Here is a 25,230-nt window from a genome sequence, read left to right as displayed (position 1 = left end):
TAAATGATACATGAAGAGTGATATGTATTAATCATTCAACAAGTTTATGAAGTTGTTGATTGCTTGACTATCATATAATTTAATAAATTACTAGAAGTAAAATTTGAGGAAAGCCATTTCAGAGACTAATCAGGTAGTAGTAAACAGCAATAAAACAGGACCTATGATTTAGAACAACTTGATAAACCCATTACACTTACCTTTTGGTGACTTGGACTCTCGACAATCTGTTGTTTAAGTTTAAGTTCCTTTTCTGTAATCTCCCTCATTTTTAAGTTCACCTGAAACGGCAAAAGAGAGCAAAGATTTTTATCTTAAAAGTGGAATTGGATAGGTCTAAGGAAAAGCGTTATGGAGGGGTGGGGCAGTGAGATAAGAAAACATGTGTTGTATTATCGAACATACAAACCCAGCATCGGTGGAGAAGTTAAAACTTTTTAAAAAACCGAGTGAAGTCTTTTTTTAAATTTCCAGCATGCAATAATAGACAAGCATTTAAAAAAAAAAAATGTATTTTGTACATAAAATATAATCAAAAGCAAATCTTTGGACTTGGCTCAGCAAGAAATGCAGCCTAATTATTCACAAAGGTCGCTCTGAAGTAGAATGGGGAATTACATGTGGGAACGGAAAGGGATTATACAGTAAAACTATGCTGGACATTTGTAAATAATGCATCTGAATTAAACTGTTTAAGGCTGAGTGATGTAACAAACTTTATCCTCCATCATTTGATATTTTTAGATATTATATTGGGCTGTAAATTGTGACCTCTCTGGGTGCATACGATGTGTGCATGCGCCCGAAGCGGCCTCGCAAGTTCCGGGTTTAGGCTCGCAAAACTTCTTTTGACAGATCGCGCACCTCCCCGGAAGAAGGGCCTTCACAGGCGGAAATTTGGACTATTTGCCCAACGAATGTTCTTAAAACCCTTACGCCTACACCAGCGTGAGTTTTAAAAGATCGATAAAATTAAATTTTAGCACTAATTTTTATATTAAAAACCTTGTCCATTAAGGCAAGTTTATTTTTAATCCTATTCAAATTAACATTCAATTTAAAAAAAATTCTAAACCATTTAATTTAATTCAATGTCAATTAATTTTAAATACGTAAACTTTGTTTTTAATTTATGTTTTGTGTTTCTGGGGGTATTCTCGTTGATAGCAATCAGAGGTCTGTACAAACGGAGGTCCGAACAAACAGAACTCACAATTACCAGCAATGAGAATACTCCATGTTCATTCGTGATCCGGCCCATGTGATCCCAGGATGCGCATATGCTCCCGGGATGTGTGGGCCTTTGTGCTGGTTTGCGCATCTCGGCCTCAGAGCCAAAGAATTCGTTCCTCCGGGACCACCAGGTACTTTCGTAAATAAAATTTTGGTTGGAGACATCCGCCCGTGGGAAGCCTCCGACCGCAATTTCTGGCCCCTCGCGACCTGCTCAGCCAGTGCCCAGCTAGTTGCCAATATACTATTTTTACCAGGAGCACTTTTCCTAATAATGTACAATTTATTATACTATGGTTTTTCATAGTATTTGCATGCACAGAAATGATTTGTCTTCCAGCCTTTCTACTCTTTTCCCATTCTCTAATCCTTTTGAAGTGTTGCTCAGTCTTAGTCTTTCAGCCTTTTTAGCCTATTGTACCACTGCCCAACCTTCCTCCCCCTTATTTCCATCTCTTTCAGCGACTCTTTCCTTCCCTGTCTTTGTACATCTCCAATGGCTGCTACATACATCTTTTACTGATGTGCTCAATGTCTAGGTCACATGTTTTTCAAGGTCAAAGGTACCTTGGAAGACAGTGCAGACTGAGCTGCAGGTGATGGTGGCGATGTGCTGTCAGACAAGCGTTGTAAAATAGGCAATTCAGCAAACAAATGGGGCTTAGAGTCCAACCAGAAAGGACTTTGCAAGGGCAGGGGAAGGGAAGTAGTGCTGTGGCTGGGATAAGGTGATATATGGAGGCTGAAGTGCAGAACGAAACCGGCAGATCGGGCTGCAAGAAAGGCAAGGATGAGGGCAGCCTGATCTGATAGTAATTGTTTAGAGTGGGGTCTGGAACCAGTGGGCTCTGCAAACACTCGTTTTAACTACAATCTGAAAGGCTTTTTCAGGTAGCATGGAAGGGTGGGTGGGTTATGAACACTAGGTGGAGGTGGTGTGTGTTAATGGATACAGTGGGGGGAGGGGGGGAAGGAAACCTTTGGCAACAAGAATCTAAGATCTTCAGAAAAAAAGAAAGTGAAACAACAAACTAACTTGCATTTATGTAGCATCTTTCACGCCCTCAGGACGTTGCAAGGTAGCCAATGCAGAACTCTTGAAGTGTAGTCACTTTTGTAATGTAAGCAAATGTGACAGCCGATTTGTGCACAGCAAACTCCCTCAAACAGGACAAGAACATAAGAAATAGGAGTAAGCCATGTGGCTCATCGAGCCTGTCCCGCCGTTCAGCAAGATCATGGTTGAACTTCGACATCAACTCCACTTTTCTGCCCTATCCCCGTATCTCTTGATTCCCTTAGTGCCCAAAAATCTATCGATCTCAGTCTTGAATATACTCATCAGCTGAGCATCCACAACCCGATGGGGTAGAGAATTCCAAAGATTCACAACTCTGAGTGAAGAAATGTCTCCTCACCTCAGTCCTAAATGGCCGACCCCTTATCCTAAGACTATGACTCCTAGTTCTAGTCCCGCCAGCCAGTGGAAACAACCTCTCAGCATCTACCCTGTCAAACCCTCTAAGAATTTTATACGTTTAAATGAGTATACGCGATAAATGGCCAGATAAAATGCTGGCAGTAATCAGCAGTTAGGCAGCATCCATGGAGAGAACAAGTGGACTGATGTCTGAGGTGAGGAACCTTCATTAGAACTGGAGGATAGTGCACATGAATAGTATTTAAACAGGAGGAGAACAAGGGAAAAGACACACAAGAAAAATAGAATGAGATGTGAAGTGTCTCAGTGGAAATCTGGAGATGGTTAAATGGCAGGCATGCTATTAACATGAGACAATAGAAGGCACGATGAGTGAAATCAAAGCAGTGAAAGGCATTAAAGGGACACACAGAACATGTGAAAAGCTTAGGAGATGGAGAAGACGACAGGTAGAAATGGAAGCACGAAAAACTGGCTGAGTGCAGCAGGGCAGAATACCGTGCTGGCGGGGAAGCCTTCTTTAACTGCCACCTCCCCAACCCGCCCTTCCGAGTTCCTGAAATAGTTGCTGTCAGAACCAACGTAAAGAACGGGGATTAGGTCGTTCTAAGGGAGCATCAAGAGCTCGGAGTTGCATTTAAAAAAATCAGAATCTCGAGGGCAGTAATCTCCGGATTACTAGCCAAGCCTTGTGCTAATTAATACAGGTGAGAAACAGATCAGGAAAGTGAAGGCGTCGATGAAAGTGTGGTATGGAACGGCGGGGTTCCAGTTCATGGAACACGGGCACTAGGACGAAGACAGGAAAGAGCGCTATCCCTGGGATGGTCTGCACCTGAACGGGGCTATTGGAAAGGATACACAGGCCGATAGAAAGGATTTAAAACGACTGCGGGGGAGGAGATTTCAGACAGGTTATAATACCGAAAGAGATAAAGATAACTCGGGGAACAGAAAAGGTTACAGAAACAAATAATAAAATAGTTGATTTTTAAAAAAGGAGCCATGAAAAATAAAACACATCAAATTGCCAGTCATTGCTAATGCATCTGGTCTCTCCACAGATGCTGTCTAACCTGCTGTGTTTTTCAGCATTTTCTGCTTTTGTTTCCAACTTCCAGCATCTGCAGTTTTTTTATTTACCCATTTTAGTGGTGTTGATTGAGGGATAAATATTAGCCTGCACACCAGAAGAACCTAAAGCGACAGACGTCAGTTTAACGTCTCATCCAAAAGACAGCACCATCAACAATGTGCACTCCCTCAGTGCTGCAGTGAAGTGACAGCTTAGATTATGTGCCGTCTCTGGCGTGGTGCTTGAATTCACACCGTTCTGAGTCAGAGGTAAGAGCGCTGCCACTGAGTCAAGGTTTAATTGTGTGGGACTGAACATGGAGGGTAAAACACACAAGGTACCTACATAAAGAAGCAAAGAGTTTGCACACTTACCTTATTTATCCAGAACACCATGGCATCTTCCAGATCATATGGTAATTCCTTTGAGGCACTGAATGTGGAAAAACGCTTCACAGAGGCCACTACCTTTTCAATGCTGATCATCTCTACTGTGTAGGCCATCATCAGTGCGTCAATCAAAGCCATGTGAGCATTCTGTAGAGGGAGAAACAGCAGATTAGTCAAATACTTTTATAAAGCCACTAGGTTTTATGCATCACTAATAAAGCTGGGATCCTCTGCAAACACAAATCAAATAGTCTGGGGTTTACTTTTCTTTAAATGTTCAAGTACAGCTTCATATATTTAAAAACTTCAGTGCTCAAATTCAGCACATTCTGCTGGACAAGACAGGTTCCGATATCAGTGTCCCCAACTTTCCCGATTTGGACTCCTGAATTTTACCAAGTCGCATTATTCAAGTCAACAGCTATAAATGCTGAAGTCTTTACAACAATGGTTACAAATTGCAAAACAGATCTTAAAATGAGTGTTATAGGCATAGAAAATGCTGGAAATCCACAGTAGGTCCATCAACATGCAGAGAAAAGACAGGCTAGTGATTTAGGTATGAATCCTATCTCAGAACTCGAACAAACATATACAAGCATTTTAGTAGGGTTGAAAAAATGAGGAACGAACGCTCCATCTTGGCTATTTTCACAGGCTTTGTTCTTTTAGTGTATTTTCATTGCCTCACTGAAGTGACCTTTAATATCACCCATTCTTGAAGTAGTTTGCAGATCACTCAACCACTAACTCGAATTCAGTACAGGTATGTTATTTATTTCCCTTCCTCTTTTACTTTTGCTTGCCCCAACCATACCAAAATATTTGCTTACCTTACAGTTTCCAGATTTGATGAAATGTTAACCTGCCTTTTCTCCTTACAGATGCTAATAGCCTGTTGTGTATTTGCAGCATTTTCTGCTCTGGTTTCAAATTTCTAGCAGTCTCAGTTTTTTAAATGTATATTTGCACCATTATATTTATACTTGGGTTTGCATGGTACTCCTATTTGTCTTCTGCACCCAACCTTTCACATGGACGATGTTATGAATTACACATGAAAGATACAATGCAATAAGTATTTGGTAATGAAATTATTATTTTTTTAAATTCATTTAATTTACAGCAATCTGAAAGCAATGACACAACGTTGCAATAAGTGCAAATAACTAAATGAGACTGTTGGTTGGGAAGAGAGTAAAGGAGTTATATGACATCAATTAGAACTGTTAAATTACGTGTCTCTGCCAAACGCATTGCACGACCAAAACTCTGCACTAGCTTTTTCAACATCAACACACCCCAAGGAAATGCTGATGCTCAGCAACATTGAAACATGTGAACGGCTCATTCATCATTAGTGGCTTCTCCCTCCTATCTCCTACTCATTACGTTGACGAACTGCAAGGGAAATGATACTGGCATCAATGTAAGCATTTGATAATTGTGTTAAGTGTTGTACAGCATCCTGAATAAGGTCATTTACTGCAATGTCTGGACGTCATTATTGTAGTTGAACACAGGCCACTCTGTACAAAATTCTCAGTTCCTTAAATTTTTATTTTTAAAAATAATCTCCAGATTACAATAGAAGGCGAGAGAGAGAGAGAGAGAGAGAGAGGGAGGGGGGCTGGAGAGGGAGGGAGAGAGAGAGAGAGGGAGGGGGGCTGGAGAGAGAGAGAGAGGGGTGGGGGTAGAGAATGGGGGGGCTGGAGAGAGGGAGAGAGCGAGGGGGGGCTGGAGAGAGAGAGGAGTGGGGGGGGGCTAGAGAGAGAGAGAGAGAGAGAGAGAGACAGAGAGTGTGTGGGAGGGGGGGCGGGGCTGGAGAAAGAGAGAAGGGTGGGGAGGAGGGGGGGGGAGGCTGGAGAAAGAGAGAGGGGGAGTGGGGGGACGGCGGAGAGTGGCCTCGAGAGGGGTGGCAGAAAGGGGCAGAGAGAGGGACAGACGGGGGGGGAGGGGGCAGAGGGTCAGCAGAGAGGCAGACGGGGAGGGGGGGGGGGAGAGAGAAGGAGGGGCAGACGGGGGGGGGGGGGCGCAGAGGGCTCGAGGGGGGGGAAACAGAGGGCTCGAGGGGGGGGAAACAGAGGGGTCGAGGGGGGGGAAACAGAGGGGTCGAGGGGGGGAAACAGAGGGGTCGAGGGGGGGAAACAGAGGGGTCGAGGGGGGGAAACAGAGGGGTCGAGGGGGGGAAACAGAGGGGTCGAGGGGGGGAAACAGAGGGGTCGAGGGGGGGAAACAGAGGGGTCGAGGGGGGGAAACAGAGGGGTCGAGGGGGGGAAACAGAGGGGTCGAGGGGGGGAAACAGAGGGGTCGAGGGGGGGAAACAGAGGGGTCGAGGGGGGGGAACAGAGGGGTCGAGGGGGGGAAACAGAGGGGTCGAGGGGGGGAAACAGAGGGGTCGAGGGGGGGAAACAGAGGGGTCGAGGGGGGGAAACAGAGGGGTCGAGGGGGGGAAACAGAGGGGTCGAGGGGGGGAAACAGAGGGGTCGAGGGGGGGAAACAGAGGGGTCGAGGGGGGGAAACAGAGGGGTCGAGGGGGGGAAACAGAGGGGTCGAGGGGGGGAAACAGAGGGGTCGAGGGGGGGAAACAGAGGGGTCGAGGGGGGGAAACAGAGGGGTCGAGGGGGGGAAACAGAGGGGTCGAGGGGGGGAAACAGAGGGGTCGAGGGGGGGAAACAGAGGGGTCGAGGGGGGGAAACAGAGGGGTCGAGGGGGGGAAACAGAGGGGTCGAGGGGGGGAAACAGAGGGGTCGAGGGGGGGAAACAGAGGGGTCGAGGGGGGAAACAGAGGGGTCGAGGGGGGGAAACAGAGGGGTCGAGGGGGGGAAACAGAGGGGTCGAGGGGGGGAAACAGAGGGGTCGAGGGGGGGAAACAGAGGGGTCGAGGGGGGGAAACAGAGGGGTCGAGGGGGGGAAACAGAGGGGTCGAGGGGGGGAAACAGAGGGGTCGAGGGGGGGAAACAGAGGGGTCGAGGGGGGGAAACAGAGGGGTCGAGGGGGGGAAACAGAGGGGTCGAGGGGGGGAAACAGAGGGGTCGAGGGGGGGAAACAGAGGGGTCGAGGGGGGGAAACAGAGGGGTCGAGGGGGGGAAACAGAGGGGTCGAGGGGGGGAAACAGAGGGGTCGAGGGGGGGAAACAGAGGGGTCGAGGGGGGGAAACAGAGGGGTCGAGGGGGGGAAACAGAGGGGTCGAGGGGGGGAAACAGAGGGGTAGAGCAGAGAGCGATAATAAAGATAAAGTTTCAGTGCTATTATTACAGCACAAATATTCATGATATGCAACTGGCTTGGGGAAGGGAATAACTGAAAACAGTAGCAATAAATGACATGCAAAATAGCTAAGAAAATCAAACCTCTAGTTAGATTTTAAGAACAAGAATATTGTTCATGACACATTGACAGAAATAACAAATGTAATTCATAAACCACTTCAAAGTATTTCCAATAGTTCTCAGAAATTGGCCCCTATTCCAACATTCTGTTAATTTTAAACCCAAAAAGAGCAAGTGCAGAGATCATTATGACACAAGTCGCAAACTCTAGGCAATTTTACATTATTGTAGTGGCATCATCTCCATCCATGAAGATCTAACGCAATCAGCAAATAAAAGCTTATGGGGCGAACATGTTGCTGACAGCAGGAACCCATTTCTTTCCATGGTCTCCCACTGTACCACCGGTTATCCCAGTTCACCGGGAGAACTCGAGTGTAACACCTTGAGGTCCTTGCCCTAAACATGAAGCAGGGTGGGCACCAAGAGATACAAGGCCATGCTCAACTCATCATACAAGCAATACGTGGTAGTGTCAGCTGGTATGAACATCAGTGTGCGGATCTCTTGATGGGAAAATAGCAACAGCAGAAATGTGAACAGCAACAGCCTATGAACCACAGAAGACTGCTTTCGTCTGTGAAAGCTGCAGGAGAGGCTTCCTCTCAAATTGGCCTTAGTCGCCATCAGCACACATATCAATATCAATTCCCTTTCCAAAAGGAGTGCTTAACTTTGAGTACACAAATAACAGCTAACACACATTTAAAATATTCACTGCTTCATTGTAATCAATACAACAAATTTCCACCCACATCCCCCCAAAATTACTTTCTGATCATATTTTAAACCAAGACTGTGGTACAATTAAAGCACTTAAACCAAAAGTCTTTCAAATAGCAAAATTGACAATTACATACAGGACAGCTGTTTCTGTGCAATGTATTATTTTGCTTTTCCCACACTCCCGACAGGAAGCTAATTTAATTATTCATGAAATGATAAACAAATTTGCTCAGAAATACCAGATAGCCACCAGTATAAAACAATTAAAATAAAACTCAAATGTCTGTGGAAAACGCAGAATTTCACTCACTCACCATTTTGATTGGAGACTGCGTGAGGTCTGATTCTGAAACCGGTACATCATCACTCTCCATGACGTAAATGCCTTTGCGAGACAATGCTTGAATGACAGGCTGGTGACCCTGCAATGCAGCCACCTGATCCCCTTTCAAAATTAGGCTGCAGACTCGACAATAGAGTTCACTTGACAGCAGCAGCTTGATGACAGGTGGTTTAATGTGCTCCTGTTCATACTGGTCTGTGTAGAAAGCATCCCTTAAATCCTCTGGGATATTATCTGCAATGATGTGCAAAAGAGATTAGGAGAATCTGCACACATTTACAGATGCGATTCACATTTACAGTTACCGTAAAATAAATTTGCCATTTCTGTCCCAAGTATAGATTTCTACAGACAAATAAAGTGTCAATTCAGAGTACGATTCCTTAGGCTTGACTGATACTGAAATCTATAAAACAATTTTAAAATAGGTTTAATCATTCCAGAGGATTTAGTTTTAAGGAAGTTACTTATGCTCTTGGTTCTAAAATGCATTAAATACTTGGGTCAATATCATACTGTTATTATATCAAATTCATAAAATGGACAGTATATCTGATAAATGAAGTTATTTAAGAAGTCAGTGACACAGGTTAAGCTATACTGAATAAAGTAACATATAGCACTGATTCTCATTTCTATGCATATTTGAAACAAATATATTCAAATTGCCCAACACAAACCTGAGGAAATCTACTGAAGATGAAACATAGCTAATTTGGGTCTTTAAAAATAACCTGACTAACAACTTTCATTTAGATAGGGACTTTCACATAATAAAACATCCTAAGGCACTTAAACAAGGATGCCAGAAGTGGGAGAAAAGTTTGGGAAGTCCAGTATGGAGGGGAATGGTGACTGGAGGCTCTGCGAACAACCATGGCGTGGAAACACAACAGTAGACCAGAAAATGCATGCTGGGATGTAGGGCTCAATAAGACAGCAAAGGAAAGGTGAAGTGAAAACATGAAATTGAGATGGGGAATTTTGTAGTTCATACATTGGGCTAAGGGAAGCCAACAGAGTTCAGAGAGCACAGGAACAATAGTTGTGCAGGATTGTGCAATAGCTGTGCAGGATACAAGAAGCCGAGATCTGGATCAGTTGGAGATCATGTAGGGTGCAGAAGAAATCTAGAGAGATTGTTGTGAAATCAGGCTTTGAGGTGCAAGTTAGGGATGAAACCAGGTGATATTCCAGGTGGATCCAACTGGTATGGTGACTGACTGAATGTAGGATTTAATGCTCAGCTCAAGGTCATTATATTCTCAGATTCAGCTCCTGTGCGAAACCAAGGAAAGGAGGGGTAGGAGAGTGAGAGAGATAGGCATATTTATTTTAGCCCCAAGTAGCTTTCCTGGAACTTCCATCTCATTTACTTCAATGTCAGTAATTTAACAAAGTATTTACAGCACAGAAACAGGTCATTCGGCCCAACAGATCCATGCCAGTGTTTCAGCCCACACGAGCCACTAGGTTAGCGCTGTTTGGGGAAGGCATGTTGCTTATGTCTACCTTTTGAATACTTGGAGAAAATACTCATTCAGAATATTGACTATGTGCTTGTCTTCAGTTTCAAGTCCATTTCAATCTTTTATGGTTCTTGCTCCTTCTCATGCTGCCCTCTTGCAGTAGAAGTACTGAAAACATCTTAGTGTTACATTTTGACCCTATAGCTATTGCATAGAATTTACAGCACAGAAACAGGCCATTTGGGCCAACTGGTCCACGTCCTCCACAACAATGTTTTTTCTACATCTTTCTTTACCATCACCTTTTTAATGTGTTTCTGTATGTTCATAATGGATAAATCTGTAATGTTGATTTTGTATTAGATTACAATTATGGATATTTTTGGGTGGAATTTTGGGTACAGACGGATGATCTCATACGTGACTACATTATTGCAAGCTTAACAGTAAGAGTATGGCAATGGATTTCCCCTCTCGGCTCTGTCCAATATAAATAGCTGAAGCATCAGATTCCAATACATACCAGCAATGGCAAATCTAAATCATACAATTATACAGTACAGAAGGAGGCATTCGGTCCATCATGCCTATGCTGGCTCTTTGAAAGAGCTATCCAATTAGTCCACCTCCCCTGCTCTCTATCCATAGCCCTGTATTTTCCCCTCCTTCAAATATTTATCCAAATCCTGTTTGAAAGTTATTATTGAATCTGCTTTCAGGCAGTGCGTTCCAGATCATAACAACTCGATATGTAAAAAAATGATCTCCCCCTCTGGTTCTTTTGGCAATTACCTTAAATCTGTGTCCTCTTGTTACTGACCCTACTGCCAACAGAAACAGTTTCTCCCTGTTTTACTCTATTAAAAAACCCTCATTTGTCTTTTGTGTACGTAGCTCAGTTCTGAGCAGCACATTCCAAAATAGTTGTGAAAATAGCAAAAAATTTCTTGCATTTTTTGGCTACATGTAATACTTGACTATTACCATTTATAGAAAAAAACAGAAAGAGGAGGAAATAACATCTGCTTCCATCAAATTAAGTAACAAAGTATTCATCAGACTTAATTAAGTTGGGATCAAAATACATCTATAATGGTAAGATTTTAAAGAGTATGTAATTCTATAATAAAAACAGATAATGCTGGAAATCTCAGCAGGTCAGCAGCATTGTGAAGAGTTAATGTTACGGGTCAAATGACCCTTCGTCAATGTCCCATTGAGTGAAGTAGAGGGGACCATTTAAATGTCAACTAGCATGGGTTCTGATGAAGGGCCATTTGACCCGAAAAGTTAACTCTCTTTCTCTCCACAGATGCTACCTGACCTGCTGAGATTTCCAGCATTTTCTGTTTTTATTTCAGATTCCAGCATCTACAATATTTTGCTTTTGTATGTAATTCTATATATAGGTGGCAAAGTTAAATAGATAAGAGCTTTAAAAAATCCAAACAAATCCCTGGCTTTGTATCTTAAGGCACAGCCTATAGAAGCAAGGGAGTAATGTTCAACTGGTACAAGACCAAAGTGAGCTGGAATACTGTATAGACGTCTTTGGATCCCATTATAGGAAGGATGGAAAAATGAGTATAGATGCACACGGATATTACCATGGATGGGGGTTTCAATTATGGAGAAACTTAACTTGGGGGTTTTCTCACTAGAGCTGAAAAGGTTAAGGAGTGATCTGAAGTAAAATAATTAGCTGAAGTAATTGGTAGAAGGATTAGATGGGCAATGAAGAGAACATATTACACCCAGAGTGTGGTGGGTGTCTGGAACTCACTGCCTGAAAGGATAATAGAGGCAGAAACCCTCATCACATTTGGATATGCACTTGCAGTGTCGTAACCTACAAGGCTATGGACCAAGAGCTGGAAAGTGGGATTAGATTGGATAGCTTTTTCAGCCGGCACAGACACAATGGGCCGAATAGCCTCTTTCTGTGCCGTAAATTTCTATGAGGAGAGAATAGTGAATAATGAACTGGAATGTATAGCATTTCCAAGCATTTAAAACATTGCTGCTTAAACTCAAAGAAAACAAGAGCAATGGATCAAAACAAAATTAAATTCAGCTCATGCAGGAACAATGTGTAGACAAACAAAATCTTAGCAAGCTTCCAAAGCAAAAAGCTAAAAACTTATTTTATTTCACAAGTTACCAAGGAACCAGATTTGAAGGGGATTACTGAGCCAGATAAAGTTAGCATACAGAATTGAAGTCTCACAGTCACCAAAACATTCTGGGTTGTTGACTAAGGTTAACTCAGCCCTTGCACTATTTGGTTCAATAAAGTTCCAAAAGAGCTTCCTGATGTCATCAGGAATGACAGTACTATATATAAGCAAACAAGTCTACTCTCCACCCGCCAAAAATATATTTGTAACAATTTTCTTTTTAAAAGAAAATTTACTAATGACATACTTATAATTACCAGCTATTTACAGAAAGTCAAAAAACAGCTGTTGCAATCACACAAGAATTACTGGAACTGCATTTACAACTCCATGTACACTTAGTTTTTAACAATTCAAGTCATCTGTATTCTCATCAAGTCTTCAACTGATAAATTCTACAACAGAGTATTTATTTATATTCTATGACTACTATCGAACAGCATAAATAAGAATTCTAATCATTTGAGTTTTCTTGGAGTTATTTCTACACATTTCTGCTTTGACAGCAAATGCCGATTACATTTAATTAAAGAAAAGAAAGTGAAATAACGGGGAGAAAAAAAAACAGTTTTTTTGAGTAATTTGAGCAAGAAGTGTTAAAGCAACAGGCAAAAAGGGTTACATTTCTGAGCTACATGTACTCATTACACTTGCCTTGGGCAACATGGTTATGCCATTTAGCATAGAATAATATTGCTATGTCTGCCATGCAAATGGAATTGGAGTCTGGTAAACAAATACTGATTGCGATCAGAACTAAATATTATTTGGTTAATTCATCATCATAGGCAGTCCCTCAAATTGAGGATGACTTGCTTCCACGTCAAAAAGTTCACAGGTGTTTTAACGATGGACCTAAAATTCTAGGTCCGAACTAAATCTTGAAGGGTGGAAGATGCCTGTGCTTGGATTTTTTTTTTAACGTGTGGTGACCGTTGCACACCAGCCACCACACGGGCTTGATAGAGCACGGTCTTGGTCCAGTAGCAAGGGTTAACCAAGGCGACTGGAGACCAGTTCTGCTGCACGGACCTAGTGCAAACACATATCGTAGTGTGGGCTGGCCCGTGCTGCCCTTGGGCCCTCGTCTCTTCTGGGCCCCGAACTCATGCCGCTCCTCCGCCCCGAACTCCATCGGAGCAGGCCGGGGAGCGGAAGGAGCAGCGTGGAAGCATACCACTCCAGGCGGGCTCGGGGCGGAGGAGCGGCGCGGGCTCGGGGTGGAGGAGCGGCGCGGGCCCAAGGGCAGCACGGGCCAGCCCACACTACGATATGTGTTTGCACTAGGTCCGTGCAGCAGAATTGGTCTCCAGTCGCCTTGGTTAACCCTTGCTACTGGACCAAGACCGTGCTCTGTCAAGCCCGTGTGGTGGCTGGTGTGCAACGGTCACCACGGGTTTAAAAAAAAAATCCAAGCACAGGCATCTTCCACCCTTCAAGATTTAGTTCTGACCTAGAATTTTAGGTCCATCGTTAAAACACCTGTGAACTTTTTGACGTGGAAGCAAGTCATCCTCAATTCGAGGGACTGCCTATGATGATGAATTAACCAAATAATATTTAGTTCTGATCGCAATCAGTATTTGTTTACCAGACTCCAATTCCATTTGCATGGCAGACATAGTAATATTATGAACCTGGCACATGCATGGTTTGTTTTCAGCAAAACAATGGTACAGATATGAGTTTGTGACCCAGGCCAAAGCCAATGACTTCGGTCTTCACTGGTCTTCTGTTTAACCAGGGGAAACTGCAACTCATCCAGGACTGGATGGTCAGAGAAACAGTTTGACAACAGAGACTGTGGAGGGATCAAGAAAGTTGCTGGGATGGTCGAGCTGGTTGTCGTCAGCATATGGGTAGAAGCTAACCCGTTTTCTATGGATGACGTTGCAGCGGGTTATAAAAAAAGGCGGCAAAAAATGGGGAACTCTGGAGGTAACAGTGTGGGGACAAGAAGAGAAGCTACGATTGGATAGGTAAGTGGAACTAAACTAGAGCAGTCCCATTGAGTCGGACAATGGATTAGAGGGAACCATTTAAATGTCAACTGGCATGGGGGGCCAGGGAGGCACACAGGTTCAGGTTTAAAGCAAGAGGGGAGGGGGATGTTTGGCTTAATTGTAGGTCTCAATCTTAGTGACAGAAGTACATGAGACCCTCACAGAGATATCTGGTAATGGAAAAATAAGTTGGGTGTTGTCACCATCCACGAGCCCAGTTTCAGTCAAAGCCAGGATGTTAATGCAATAATCAACAATAAGTTTGTGAATGGCAATGATCTTGTGAAAGGACATTCTGAAGGGAATTGTGATTGCTGATCCGTTAGCAGAGCACATGGGGGCATTTGTGGTTGTGGCGAGTGCAATGGGAAAGAGGACGGCTGAGTTAGCCCCTGAAAGTGGCTTGGGGGGGGGGGGGGGGGGGAAAGAGAGGAAGGATTATGGGCTTGCTGCTCATAAAGAAGCAATGGATGTCCCAAAGGGCCCTTCAGAGAATGCCAAGGAAGACACGGAAGATGCCCGTGGGATTATTCATTATGAGCCAAGGCCTTCAGTGGGAGATTAGTTGAAACCTTTGAGGTTCTTCCCCTTTAATGCAGCTCCCATCACTTCAGATGCTGCAGTGATGATCCTACTGCACTCTGCTGGAATTTGCCTCAAAGCCACTAGCAGGAATCTAACTGGGAGTCGCCATTGAAGGTGTAATGACCCCGAACGCAGGAAACTGCAAGATCAGGGCGGAACACATGTCCTGCAGGCAGGAGGAAATTCAGCCCTCATTTCACTGAACATGCTGTTTAGCATTCAGTTATCAGATCTCTTCTATACAGCATCTAAACAGATGTTGAACTAGCTGACTAATTTTTCTTATTCCAAAACCATGCTTGGAATTCAAAGCACCCTTAGTCCTTGAAATTCATCAGGATTCTCAAGTTGGCTGAGATCCAAACCAACTTGACATGTGAAAGCTCCAATCCTAAACATGCCCCAACCAAAGCCCCCAACTGCCCCTGCCTTTCAGCTGTCACTTCCCATACAAAACGCTATTTTGTTCCTACATAAGTGACTTAAAGATGCAAATTTTGCTGAACCAAAACCACATGCTGCATGTGCAATTCATCTCTCAACTCTCTCCCCATAATGTAAATTTCATCCAAAATGCCTCCTTTGTTTAATCCTACATGTCTGTCTTCCAATTGTCAATATTTGCACACTCATCATTAAGGAGAAAGAGCTTTATTCTACCTAGTCTTTAACATAGCATCACACAATCACTACTCTTTGGTCAGAAGGACTACAGTTACATGGCATGCACTGTAAAATTTCTATGAACAGCATTTCACCAATTTACATAAAGAAATAACTTCTGATCATTTTCAGATAGTTCAACGCAATAATAAACTGATCATGTATATTAATGAGCTAATACCACAAGTGCAAGTTAATTTTTATAATTCAACATTTAAAACTTGTGAAATTTTGAGATTTATTACAAGGGGACATTTTTGAAGAATTATTACATAGCACAGATATGGAAAGTTAGCAAATACAAATTTGACATAAATGCTACTTCAAAATGAAGTCATTAACTTAAAACAATAATGAAATAATTTATTCTATATTAATTTTACTGGTTTAAGATAAATGAAAGATAAACCCAACAGGTCTTTCATTACTTATTGGATATGGAGGTACATTTGGTCAATCGTCAGGAACACGTTAACCTGTTCCAGAATTGCAAAAATATTAACCTCAATATTTTCTAACTATCCACTGATTCATTAAACTCCAAGTTAAGTGAGAAAGCTGTTGAGATTTCCGATCAAAATAAATTAGATTACCATTACTCAGCTAACAATGTTATGATTGCTTATCCAGAGGGTTGATCAGAATGACAATAGAATTATAAATTGGCAGGAAATAGATGAACATACAATTATCATTCCTGTTGGAGTCAATGATTTAATTATAACATATTAAAAATGATCTCAGCATATTTCAAAATTGGTGTAGGTTTGCCCAAATGGTGACATTTCAGTCACACGATGGGACAAAACAAATTTTACTTGGACAAGGTTCATTTTTGTAGTTACGCCATTTTAGATTTCTACCGTCTACTGAGTCACAAGACAACTTCATGCAACAGAGTTCAATAGGTCACACTGCATCAAAATGGCTACCAAGCACGTCCAACTTATCCCCACCTTCACTACATTATAGGATCCATTAGCTAATTCAAAAATTCTACAGGTAAAATCCACTTATATAGAAACATAGAAAATAGGTGGAGTAGGCCATTCGGCCCTTCGAGCCTGGACCGCCATTCAATGAGTTCATGGCTGAACATGTAACTTCAGTACCCCATTCCTACTTTCTCGCCCTAGTAGTAAGGACTACATCTAACTCCTTTTTGAATATATTTAGTGAATTGGCCTCAACAACTTTCTGTGGTAGAGAATTCCACAGGTTCACCACTCTCTGGGTGAAGAAGTTTCTCCTCATCTCGGTCCTAAATGGCTTACCCCTTATCCTTAGACTTTGACCCCTGGTTCTGGACTTCCCCAACATTGGGAACATTCTTCCTGCATCTAACCTGTCTAACCCCGTCAGAATTTTAAACATTTCTATGAGATCCCCTCTCATTCTTCTGAACTCCAGTGAATACAAGCCCAGTTGATCCAGTCTTTCTTGATATGTCAGTCCCGCCATCCCGAGAATTAGTCTGGTGAATCTTCGCTGCACTCCCTCAATAGCAAGAATGTCCTTCCTCATGTTAGGAGACCAAAACTGTACACAATACTCCAGGTGTGGCCTCACCAAGGCCCTGTACAACTGTAGTAACACTCCCTGCCCCTGTACTCAAATCCCCTCGCTATGAAGGCCAACATGCCATTTACTTTCTTAACTGCCTGCTGTACCTGCATGCCAACCTTCAATGACTGATGTACCATGACACCCAGGTCTCGTTGCACCTCCCCTTTTCCTAATCTGTCACCATTCAGATAATAGTCTGTCTCTCTGTTTTTACCACCAAAGTGGATAACCTCACATTTATTCACATTATACTTCATCTGCCATGCATTTGCCCACTCACCTAACCTATCCAAGTCACTCTGCAGCCTCATAGCATCCTCCTCCCAGCTCACACTGCCACCCAACTTAGTGTCATCTGCAAATTTGGAGATATTACATTTAATCCCCTCGTCTAAATCATTAATGTACAATGTAAACAGCTGGGGCCTCAGCACAGAACCTTGCGGTACCCCACTAGTCACTGCCTGCCATTCTGAAAAGTACCCATTTACTCCTACTCTTTGCTTCCTGTCTGCCAACCAGTTCTTAATCCACGTCAGCACACTACCCCCAATCCCATGTGCTTTAACTTTGCACATTAATCTCTTGTGTGGGACCTTGTTGAAAGCCTTCTGAAAGTCCAAATATACCACATCAACTGGTTCTCCCTTGTCCACTCTACTGGAAACATCCTCAAAAAATTCCAGAAGATTTGTCAAGCATGATTTCCCCTTCACAAATCCATGCTGACTTGGACCTATCACGTCACCTCTTTCCAAATGCGCTGCTATGACATCCTTAATAATTGATTCCATCATTTTACCCACTACCGATGTCAGGCTGACCGGTCTATAATTCCCTGTTTTCTCTCTCCCTCCTTTTTTAAAAAGTGAGGTTACATTGGCTACCCTCCACTCCATAGGAACTGATCCAGAGTCTATGGAATGTTGGAAAATGACTGTCAATGCATCTGCTATTTTCAAGGCCACCTCCTTAAGTACTCTGGGATGCAGTCCATCAGGCCCTGGGGATTTATTGGCCTTCAATCCCATCAATTTCCCCAACACAATTTCCCGACTAATAAGGATTTCCCTTAGTTCCTCCTTCTCACTAGACCCTCTGACCCCTTTTATATCCGGAAGGTTGTTTGTGTCCTCCTTAGTGAATACCGAACCAAAGGACTTGTTCAATTGGTCTGCCATTTCTTTGTTACCCATTATGACTTCCCCTGATTCTGACTGCAGGGGACCTACATTTGTCTTTACTAACCTTTTTCTCTTTACATATCTATAGAAGCTTTTGCAGTCTGTCTTAATGTTCCCTGCAAGCTTCCTCTCGTACTCTATTTTCCCTGCCCTAATCAAGCCCTTTGTCCTCCTCTGCTTATCATATTTCTGCGGATAGATTTTCCTGCAAACCAAGTTATCATTTGCTTTCCTTGAAAATGCTTTGTAAATCTCTGCCCGTATTAAATGTGTATTCCTTAAAATAAATTAAGCTGCTATCTGTATTCTATTACCAAAATATTCAATCTTCTATATACAATTTGATTCCAGGACACACTTCAATACAGTTCAGGATAAAAGATGTTCTTAAATTGTTAGGCATGGTATGTTCTTACCACTCCCAAAAATGGCACAAATGTTAGCAAAAAAACAAACACACAAAACCTCAATTGCATACTAGTGTAGCTTGTTATTCTAGTTCCAAGCCCAACCCCAACCTAAATAATAAGAGTTTTGAACTAGGACATGTTTTAATAAGTTTTGTCAAGCAAAGCTTTAGTCTTTCAAGTCTTACACCACACTGCCCAATGTGCACACTATTTAAGTTAAGATTCAGATATTCACATTTTATGATGTCACAGCATTGAACAAACTTCCAATTATTTAGTATAATATGCCTGCACATATACAGGTCAACCTAGATTTTTTACAGCAATAGTTTAAACAGCCTCTAAAGACTGCTTGGCCTTAAAATGGTCATAGCTACTGGATTCATGCTAAATATAAAATTAGCCAGATTGGCCTGTTTGAAGAACAGCATTGCAACCTCATCCAATTTGGCTGTGCAGTTGCCAATCTGATGTTACTTATTATTTTGCTGGACAGTACGAGGCCTGTTGAAAGATGTATCTTCATACTGCTTCAGCTTCACAACTGCAGATGATATGAAGTGCAATTATAAATTCTTGGACAGTGACCGTTTTCACATCTGTTTTAACTTTTTTTTTTTAATACTAGGAAAAAGGCAACTGCCCAATCAGCTCTTCAACATATAAAATTAAACTGCAATTGTGTACTACTGAGCAGAGCTGTGTACATGCATGTGAATAGCCATGCACAGAACTCTGCTTGTTGTGACTAAAGAACAAAATGGAGCCAATAAACAATGTAGATCTGCCAGTTTCACATCATTCTAAACAGGCAGAAACACCAAATTTGCGCACTCTTAATGCTCCCCGCAGGTTCAATGAATAAATACACCTTGGACTGGGTTATTCAGATGTACAGGCCTGTAAGGTCTCAGGTTTGAACCATGTGTGCTGAGTTTGCCAATTGCAGCTGGAGTGGTCTTAAATGGAAGGCCAATACACTTTGCCCTGGTTGCTATCCACTGCTGCAGGCGAATGTGTGGATGTGAAACAAAGACAGAATCAAGCTTAAAGTAATATCTCCTGATTTAATAGTCTGCCAACAATATCCATCTAAGCTCGCATTTAAAGAATGACCATTTTGGGCAAAGTACTAAATAGGTGCTGGCACACAGAACCATAATTCAACATAAGTAACTGCTTTCAGCAGAAGGCAAGCAAGAATAGGAAGCAAACAAAACCAAACTCAACTTATTATTCACATTTAGAAGCAATCTAAAATGTTTTAATTTTGCTGAATTACTTCTGAAAATGCAATCATAAAAAAATGTACATTTCTAGAACTGGTCTGGCAGTAGAAAATAGTCAAAAATGGAATAATTGGGCATCTACGAGGGGAATATCAAGAGGTCCCCCCAAAGTCATCAAATTTCTGTTCATCAGATTTCTAAATGTTTGTCTTTGCTGAATAACATTTCTTTTGCTGTACAATAATAAATATATTCTCTTCAATGACAGCAGTATTTTTCCTTGGGTCACAAATAGTGCCTCTTGGAAATTTATATAGGGGGTACCTCGAACGGTTAATATTTTTAGGGGGTTTGTGAGAATCTGCCAATATTTGTTAAGCTCTCCCATACAGAAAAGTTCAAAAACTATTGTTCTAATGTAACATGAAGCCCATCGTTCATATTATCTCAAGTAAATCTATTACATTGACTTTACTAGTTATTACCATACCACCCTTTATTTTGCCAAGAATTTTGAACTTCATAAAGAATGGACCAGATCTTTGCTCCAAGATTGTAAGATTGACCCTGTATAACTGCCAATTCAGAGGCTTTTTATAGACTGGGACAGCATCTTTAGAACACAGTCACATGTACGGACAGGAACAACACAATTACTGGAGTTCTTGTCAGTGCTCAGGACTCTTCAAATCGCTTAAGTGGATTTTTCAGTGTAGCAGCTGTTGGCTCTGTCAAAGTCACAAAAGTGCTGCTGAAGAGCCAGAATTAACATACAATAATTACAGATTTGCTCAATTTCAAGTTACTTGCACCCTCAAGTCACCTCATGCAATTTCTCGTCCTCTAATGAACTAGAAACCTGGTTGCAGTGCTCCACTAATACAGTAATACTCTATAGCCAACCACATGCAATGGGCCAGAGCAGTCATGATAGCCTTCTTTCAGACTTTTCTTCCTGTAGGGAACTGCCAACCATCACTTAGAACTGGCAGATTGGAAAATTCACCACTGAACACAGATGCAAATCTAGATTTGATTATTCCATGGCAAAGCATACAGCATCACCATGCAGCCTTTAATGAACTTATGTAAAAAAGAGCCTGTCATATCCTGTTGTACAAGTCATTCCCTTATAAAAGATATAAAACTGTAATGGCATATCCTATAAATCAAATTTTATGGGAATATATTTTGCCACCTACAATAAACTATCCTATAACACAGCATTGCCCCATAGAGATTGTTGACCAGTCACAGGTGTGGCTACGGCAGCACTGCTTTAACCACATGTACTATTTTAGTACAAGTAAATGTACTTATTAATGAGTATATATTTACTTAAACATCTACCACCATTCAGTAACCAAGGAGGTAAAACACTCATAGAAACAGAAATCTACAGCGCAGAAGGAGGCCATTTCGGCCCATCGTGTCTGCGCCAGCCGACAAAGAGCCACATGGTCCTCGGTCAGCAGTCCTGAAGGTTAACAGGCAAAAACACGTGCATATTCTTCTTTGCGTCTGACCATTTTACCAACAAATGCACAATTGGTTAAAGTATACATACACATGAATGGGATCACGTGTCCAACAACGATGTCTATTATCCATTTCTCATTTAATCAGAAATACAATTAGCCACATCTGGATTCCTAATTAGCCACATGCGGCTACTGGCACTGCTTTAACAGTCAGTTATATTATTTGACAGACAAGGTTAAATTGAGATAGAGAAATAGTTTTTCTGGTACTAGCGTTTGCAGAACATCAAATTTTCTGAAAACCTATCCTGAAAAAAGAAGCCATTGCTTTAGATGTTTCAATATTCCTCTTCTTTGGTCTCCTGCAAGCAGTTACACTCCCGCCCTCTAATAATCGTCGACTTGATTACTCGGAGGCATTAAATTCTCCCCCCATGGATAAGCGGCTAACTTTCAATCAGCACAATGAAAATTGAAAAGGTGGTGGATGGGACAAATGAATGTGCAAAAAAAAACCTTCCAATCTCTGCCACAGAATACTAAAGCACTGATGCATTTTCACACTACACTAATTTAACAAATTTACCATCTATATTTATATTGAAAGTTAACAGTGAGCAGCATGGACCACATGCAGTCCACCAGTAGCACTAAGAAGGGATTCAATAGTTGGGGTACAAGGCAGGAGGAAATGCATCATAAGAAACTAGTCTGTTACAGTTAAAATCAGCTGCTTTTCTCGAAAATTATCCAGACATTCAAATCTATACCATTTCCTTCTGCCTCAGGAAGAACTGAATTCAATAAAACTGTCAATTGAAAATGTTCTAAAATAAATAGCGCTCAAACATTTGAAGAGTTTTATATGAAAGAATGCAATAAAAGATACAGTTGCTTCAATAATGGACACAAACAGGTCATGTTTAATGCAAACCAAAGAATATGCCTATTATTGTGTCGTCTTACATAAAGTGTACAAAAGATACACAAAAAAATTAGGGTAAATCAGTTTACAATTCCAACGCTACAAGAAATTAAAAATCTAGTAAGAAAAACTGAAATTCCTGAGGTACAATGCCCAAAACAATGCAGTACAACAGATGGGAGGTCTGAGCAAGACTCTGTACAACTGAAGCATCACTACCTCACTTTTGTATTTCAACTCCTTTAAGGTAGAAGGCCAACAGTCCATTAGACGTTTTGATTTTTTTTGCACCAGTGCACTAGCTTTTAGTGATTTGTACATGGACATCTAAATCCCTTAGCTCCTCCACAGCTCCTAGTCTCAAGCTATTAAGAAAATATTCCAATTTGTCCTTGGATCTAAAGTAAATGCATTCACACTTCCCTACATTGAACTCCACCTGCTATAGTTTTGCCCACTTAGTCTGTCCATGACCATTTGTTTTCATCTACACACCTTACTTTAGTGTCATCTACAACTCTCTATTCCTTCACCCAAGTTAGTGCACAGGTGCAAAAACAAAATCAAAACGGCTAATGAAATGTTGGCCTTCTATCTCAAGGGAACTGAAATACAAAAGTGAGGTAGTGATGCTTCAGTTCTACAGAGCCTTGCTCAGACCTCCATCTGTTGTACTGAGGCCCCAGTACAGATCATAGAAACATATGGCCCCAAGTTTCCACATGATTTGCTCCTGATTTTTAGGAGCAACTGGTGGAGAACGGAGTATCTTAGAAATCGGAATTCTCCACATTTAAGTTTTCTGCAGTTCTAGTCAGGTAGAACAGTTTCACTTTTGAACAGAATTGTTTTTTCAAAAGGGGGCGTATCCAGCCACTGACGCCTGATTTGAAAGTTTCCAGTGAAAACGTACTCCAAACCAACTTAGAATGGAGCAAGTGAAGATTTTTGTAGGCTTGAAAAAACCTTGTCTACACATTAAAAAATCAGGCGCAGGTTACAAATTAGGTGTCCGGAACGAGGTGGGGGGGGGGGGGGGGGGGAGGAGGGGAAAGGGAAGTCATTACATTCTACAATAAATCCTTAGTTATACTTATACAAATATTATACAAATAAATCCAACCTGAATAAAAATTTATAAGCAAAGAAAAGATTAAATAAACCATGTTCCTACCTGTGTGAAAGTGCTTCAGGCAGCAGTTTGCTGTCGGGACCGACCGATGGCAGGGGGGGGGGAAGGCAGCGAGAAGGCTGCAGGAAGCCTCATTACTTGAGGCAGCCGTTCCTGACCGACGGCAGGGAGAAGGCTGCAGGAAGCCTCATTGCTTGAGGCAGCCGTTCCCGACGGCAGGGGGGGCGGGGGGGGGGGGGAAGCCTCATTACTTGAGGCAGCCGTTCCCGACGGGCCCGACCGACGGCGGGGGGGGGGGGGGGGGGGGGAGGAGGCAGGGGAAGGCTGCAGGAAGCCTCATTGCTTGAGGCAGCCGTTCCTGACCGACGGCAGGGAGAAGGCTGCAGGAAGCCTCATTGCTTGAGGCAGCCGTTCCCGATGGGCCCGACCGACGGCGGTGGGGAGGCAGGGGAAGGCTGCAGGAAGCCTCATTGCTTGAGGCAGCCGTTCCCGACGGCAGGGAGAAGGCAGCAGGAAGCCTCATTACTTGAGGCAGCCGTTTGCCGTCGGGCCTGACGGACGGCAGCGGGAGAAAGCTGCAAGAAGCTGATCATGGAAGGGCAATGTGGTTTTATTAAAAAATTTTAAAAATTGAATAGCTACAAAGAATTTGAATAGTCTCAAACAAGTGCATGTGTCCCGTTTATCACAGTCTATCTTTAATTACAGAATGCACTTCGGCGCGAAAAACGGGCACCCAGCTCGGAGGGGCGCCTGTTTTGCCGCGTGTGGAAACTTGGGGCCATAGAAATTAGCTGCAGGAGCAGACCATTCGACCCTTCGAGCCTGCACCGCCATTAAATAAGATCATGGCTGACATGGATAGAGAACTGGTTGACATACAGGAAGCAGAGTGTCGGGATAAACGGGTCCTTTTCAGAATGGCATGCAGTGACTAGTGGAGCGCTGCAGGGCTCAGTGCTGGGACCCCAGCTCTTTACAATATACATTAACGATTTGGATGAAGGAATTGAGTGCAATATCTCCAAGTTGCAGACGATACTAAACTGGGTGGCGGTGTGAGCTGTGAGGGGGACGCTAAGAGGCTGCAGGGTGACTTGAACCGGTTAGGTTAGTGGGCAAATGCATGGCAGATGCAGTATAATGTGGATAAATGTGAGGTATCCATTTTGGGGGCAAAAACACAAAGGCAAAATATTATCTGAATGGCGGCAGATTAGGAAAAGGGGAGGTGCAACGAGACCTGGCTGTCATGGTTCATCAGTCATTGAAGGTTGGCATGCAGGTACAGCAGGCGGTGAAGGCGGCAAATGGTATGATGGCCTTCATAGCGAGGGGATTTGAGTATAGCAGCAGGGAGGTCTTACTGCAGTTGTACAGGGTGTTAGTGAGGCCTCACCTGGAATATTGTGTTCAGTTTTGGTCTCCTAATCTGAGGAAGGACGTTCTTGCTATTGAGGGAGTGCAGCGAAGGCTCACCAGACTAATTCCAGGGATGGCTGGACTGTCATATGAGGAGAGACTGGATCAACTGGGCCTTTACTCACTGGAGTTTAGAAGGCTGAGAGGGGATCTCATAGAAACGTATAAGATTCCGACGGGACTGGACAGGTTAGATGCGGGAAGAATGTTCCCGATGTTGGGGAAGTCCAGAACCCGGGGACATAGTCTTAGGATAAGGGGTAGGCCATTTAGGACTGAGATGAGGAGAAACTTCTTAACCTGTGGAATTCCCTGCCGCAGAGAGTTGTTGATGCCAGTTCGTTAGATATATTAAAGAGGGAGTTAGATATGGCCCTTACGGCTAAGGGGATCAAGGGGTATGGAGAGAAAGCAGGAAAGGGGTACTGGGGAATGATCAGCCATG

At 42.7% G+C, this 25,230-nt stretch overlaps 1 protein-coding gene across 3 annotated transcripts in view; it reads right to left on the bottom strand.

The window, feature by feature from the left end:
• The window catches only part of camsap1b (calmodulin regulated spectrin-associated protein 1b), a 137,527-nt gene that overhangs the window by 53,238 nt on the left and 59,059 nt on the right, over positions 1-25,230 (bottom strand). For 2 of the 3 annotated variants that reach the window (XM_070863751.1, XM_070863752.1), the window contains exons 2-4: positions 8,511-8,773; positions 4,124-4,285; positions 201-281 (exon numbers count right to left, since the gene is read on the bottom strand). In XM_070863751.1, the coding sequence (XP_070719852.1) occupies positions 201-281; positions 4,124-4,285; positions 8,511-8,773 (506 nt within the window). Of the gene's footprint in view, positions 1-200; positions 282-4,123; positions 4,286-5,439; positions 5,638-8,510; positions 8,774-25,230 lie in introns of those variants that run through there. The other variant, XM_070863753.1, reaches the window with a different exon arrangement.

This window comes from Pristiophorus japonicus, chromosome 20 (genome assembly GCF_044704955.1).
Source record: "Pristiophorus japonicus isolate sPriJap1 chromosome 20, sPriJap1.hap1, whole genome shotgun sequence".
NCBI lineage: Eukaryota > Metazoa > Chordata > Chondrichthyes > Pristiophoridae > Pristiophorus > Pristiophorus japonicus.
This window is presented reverse-complemented; position numbering and strand designations above follow the sequence as displayed.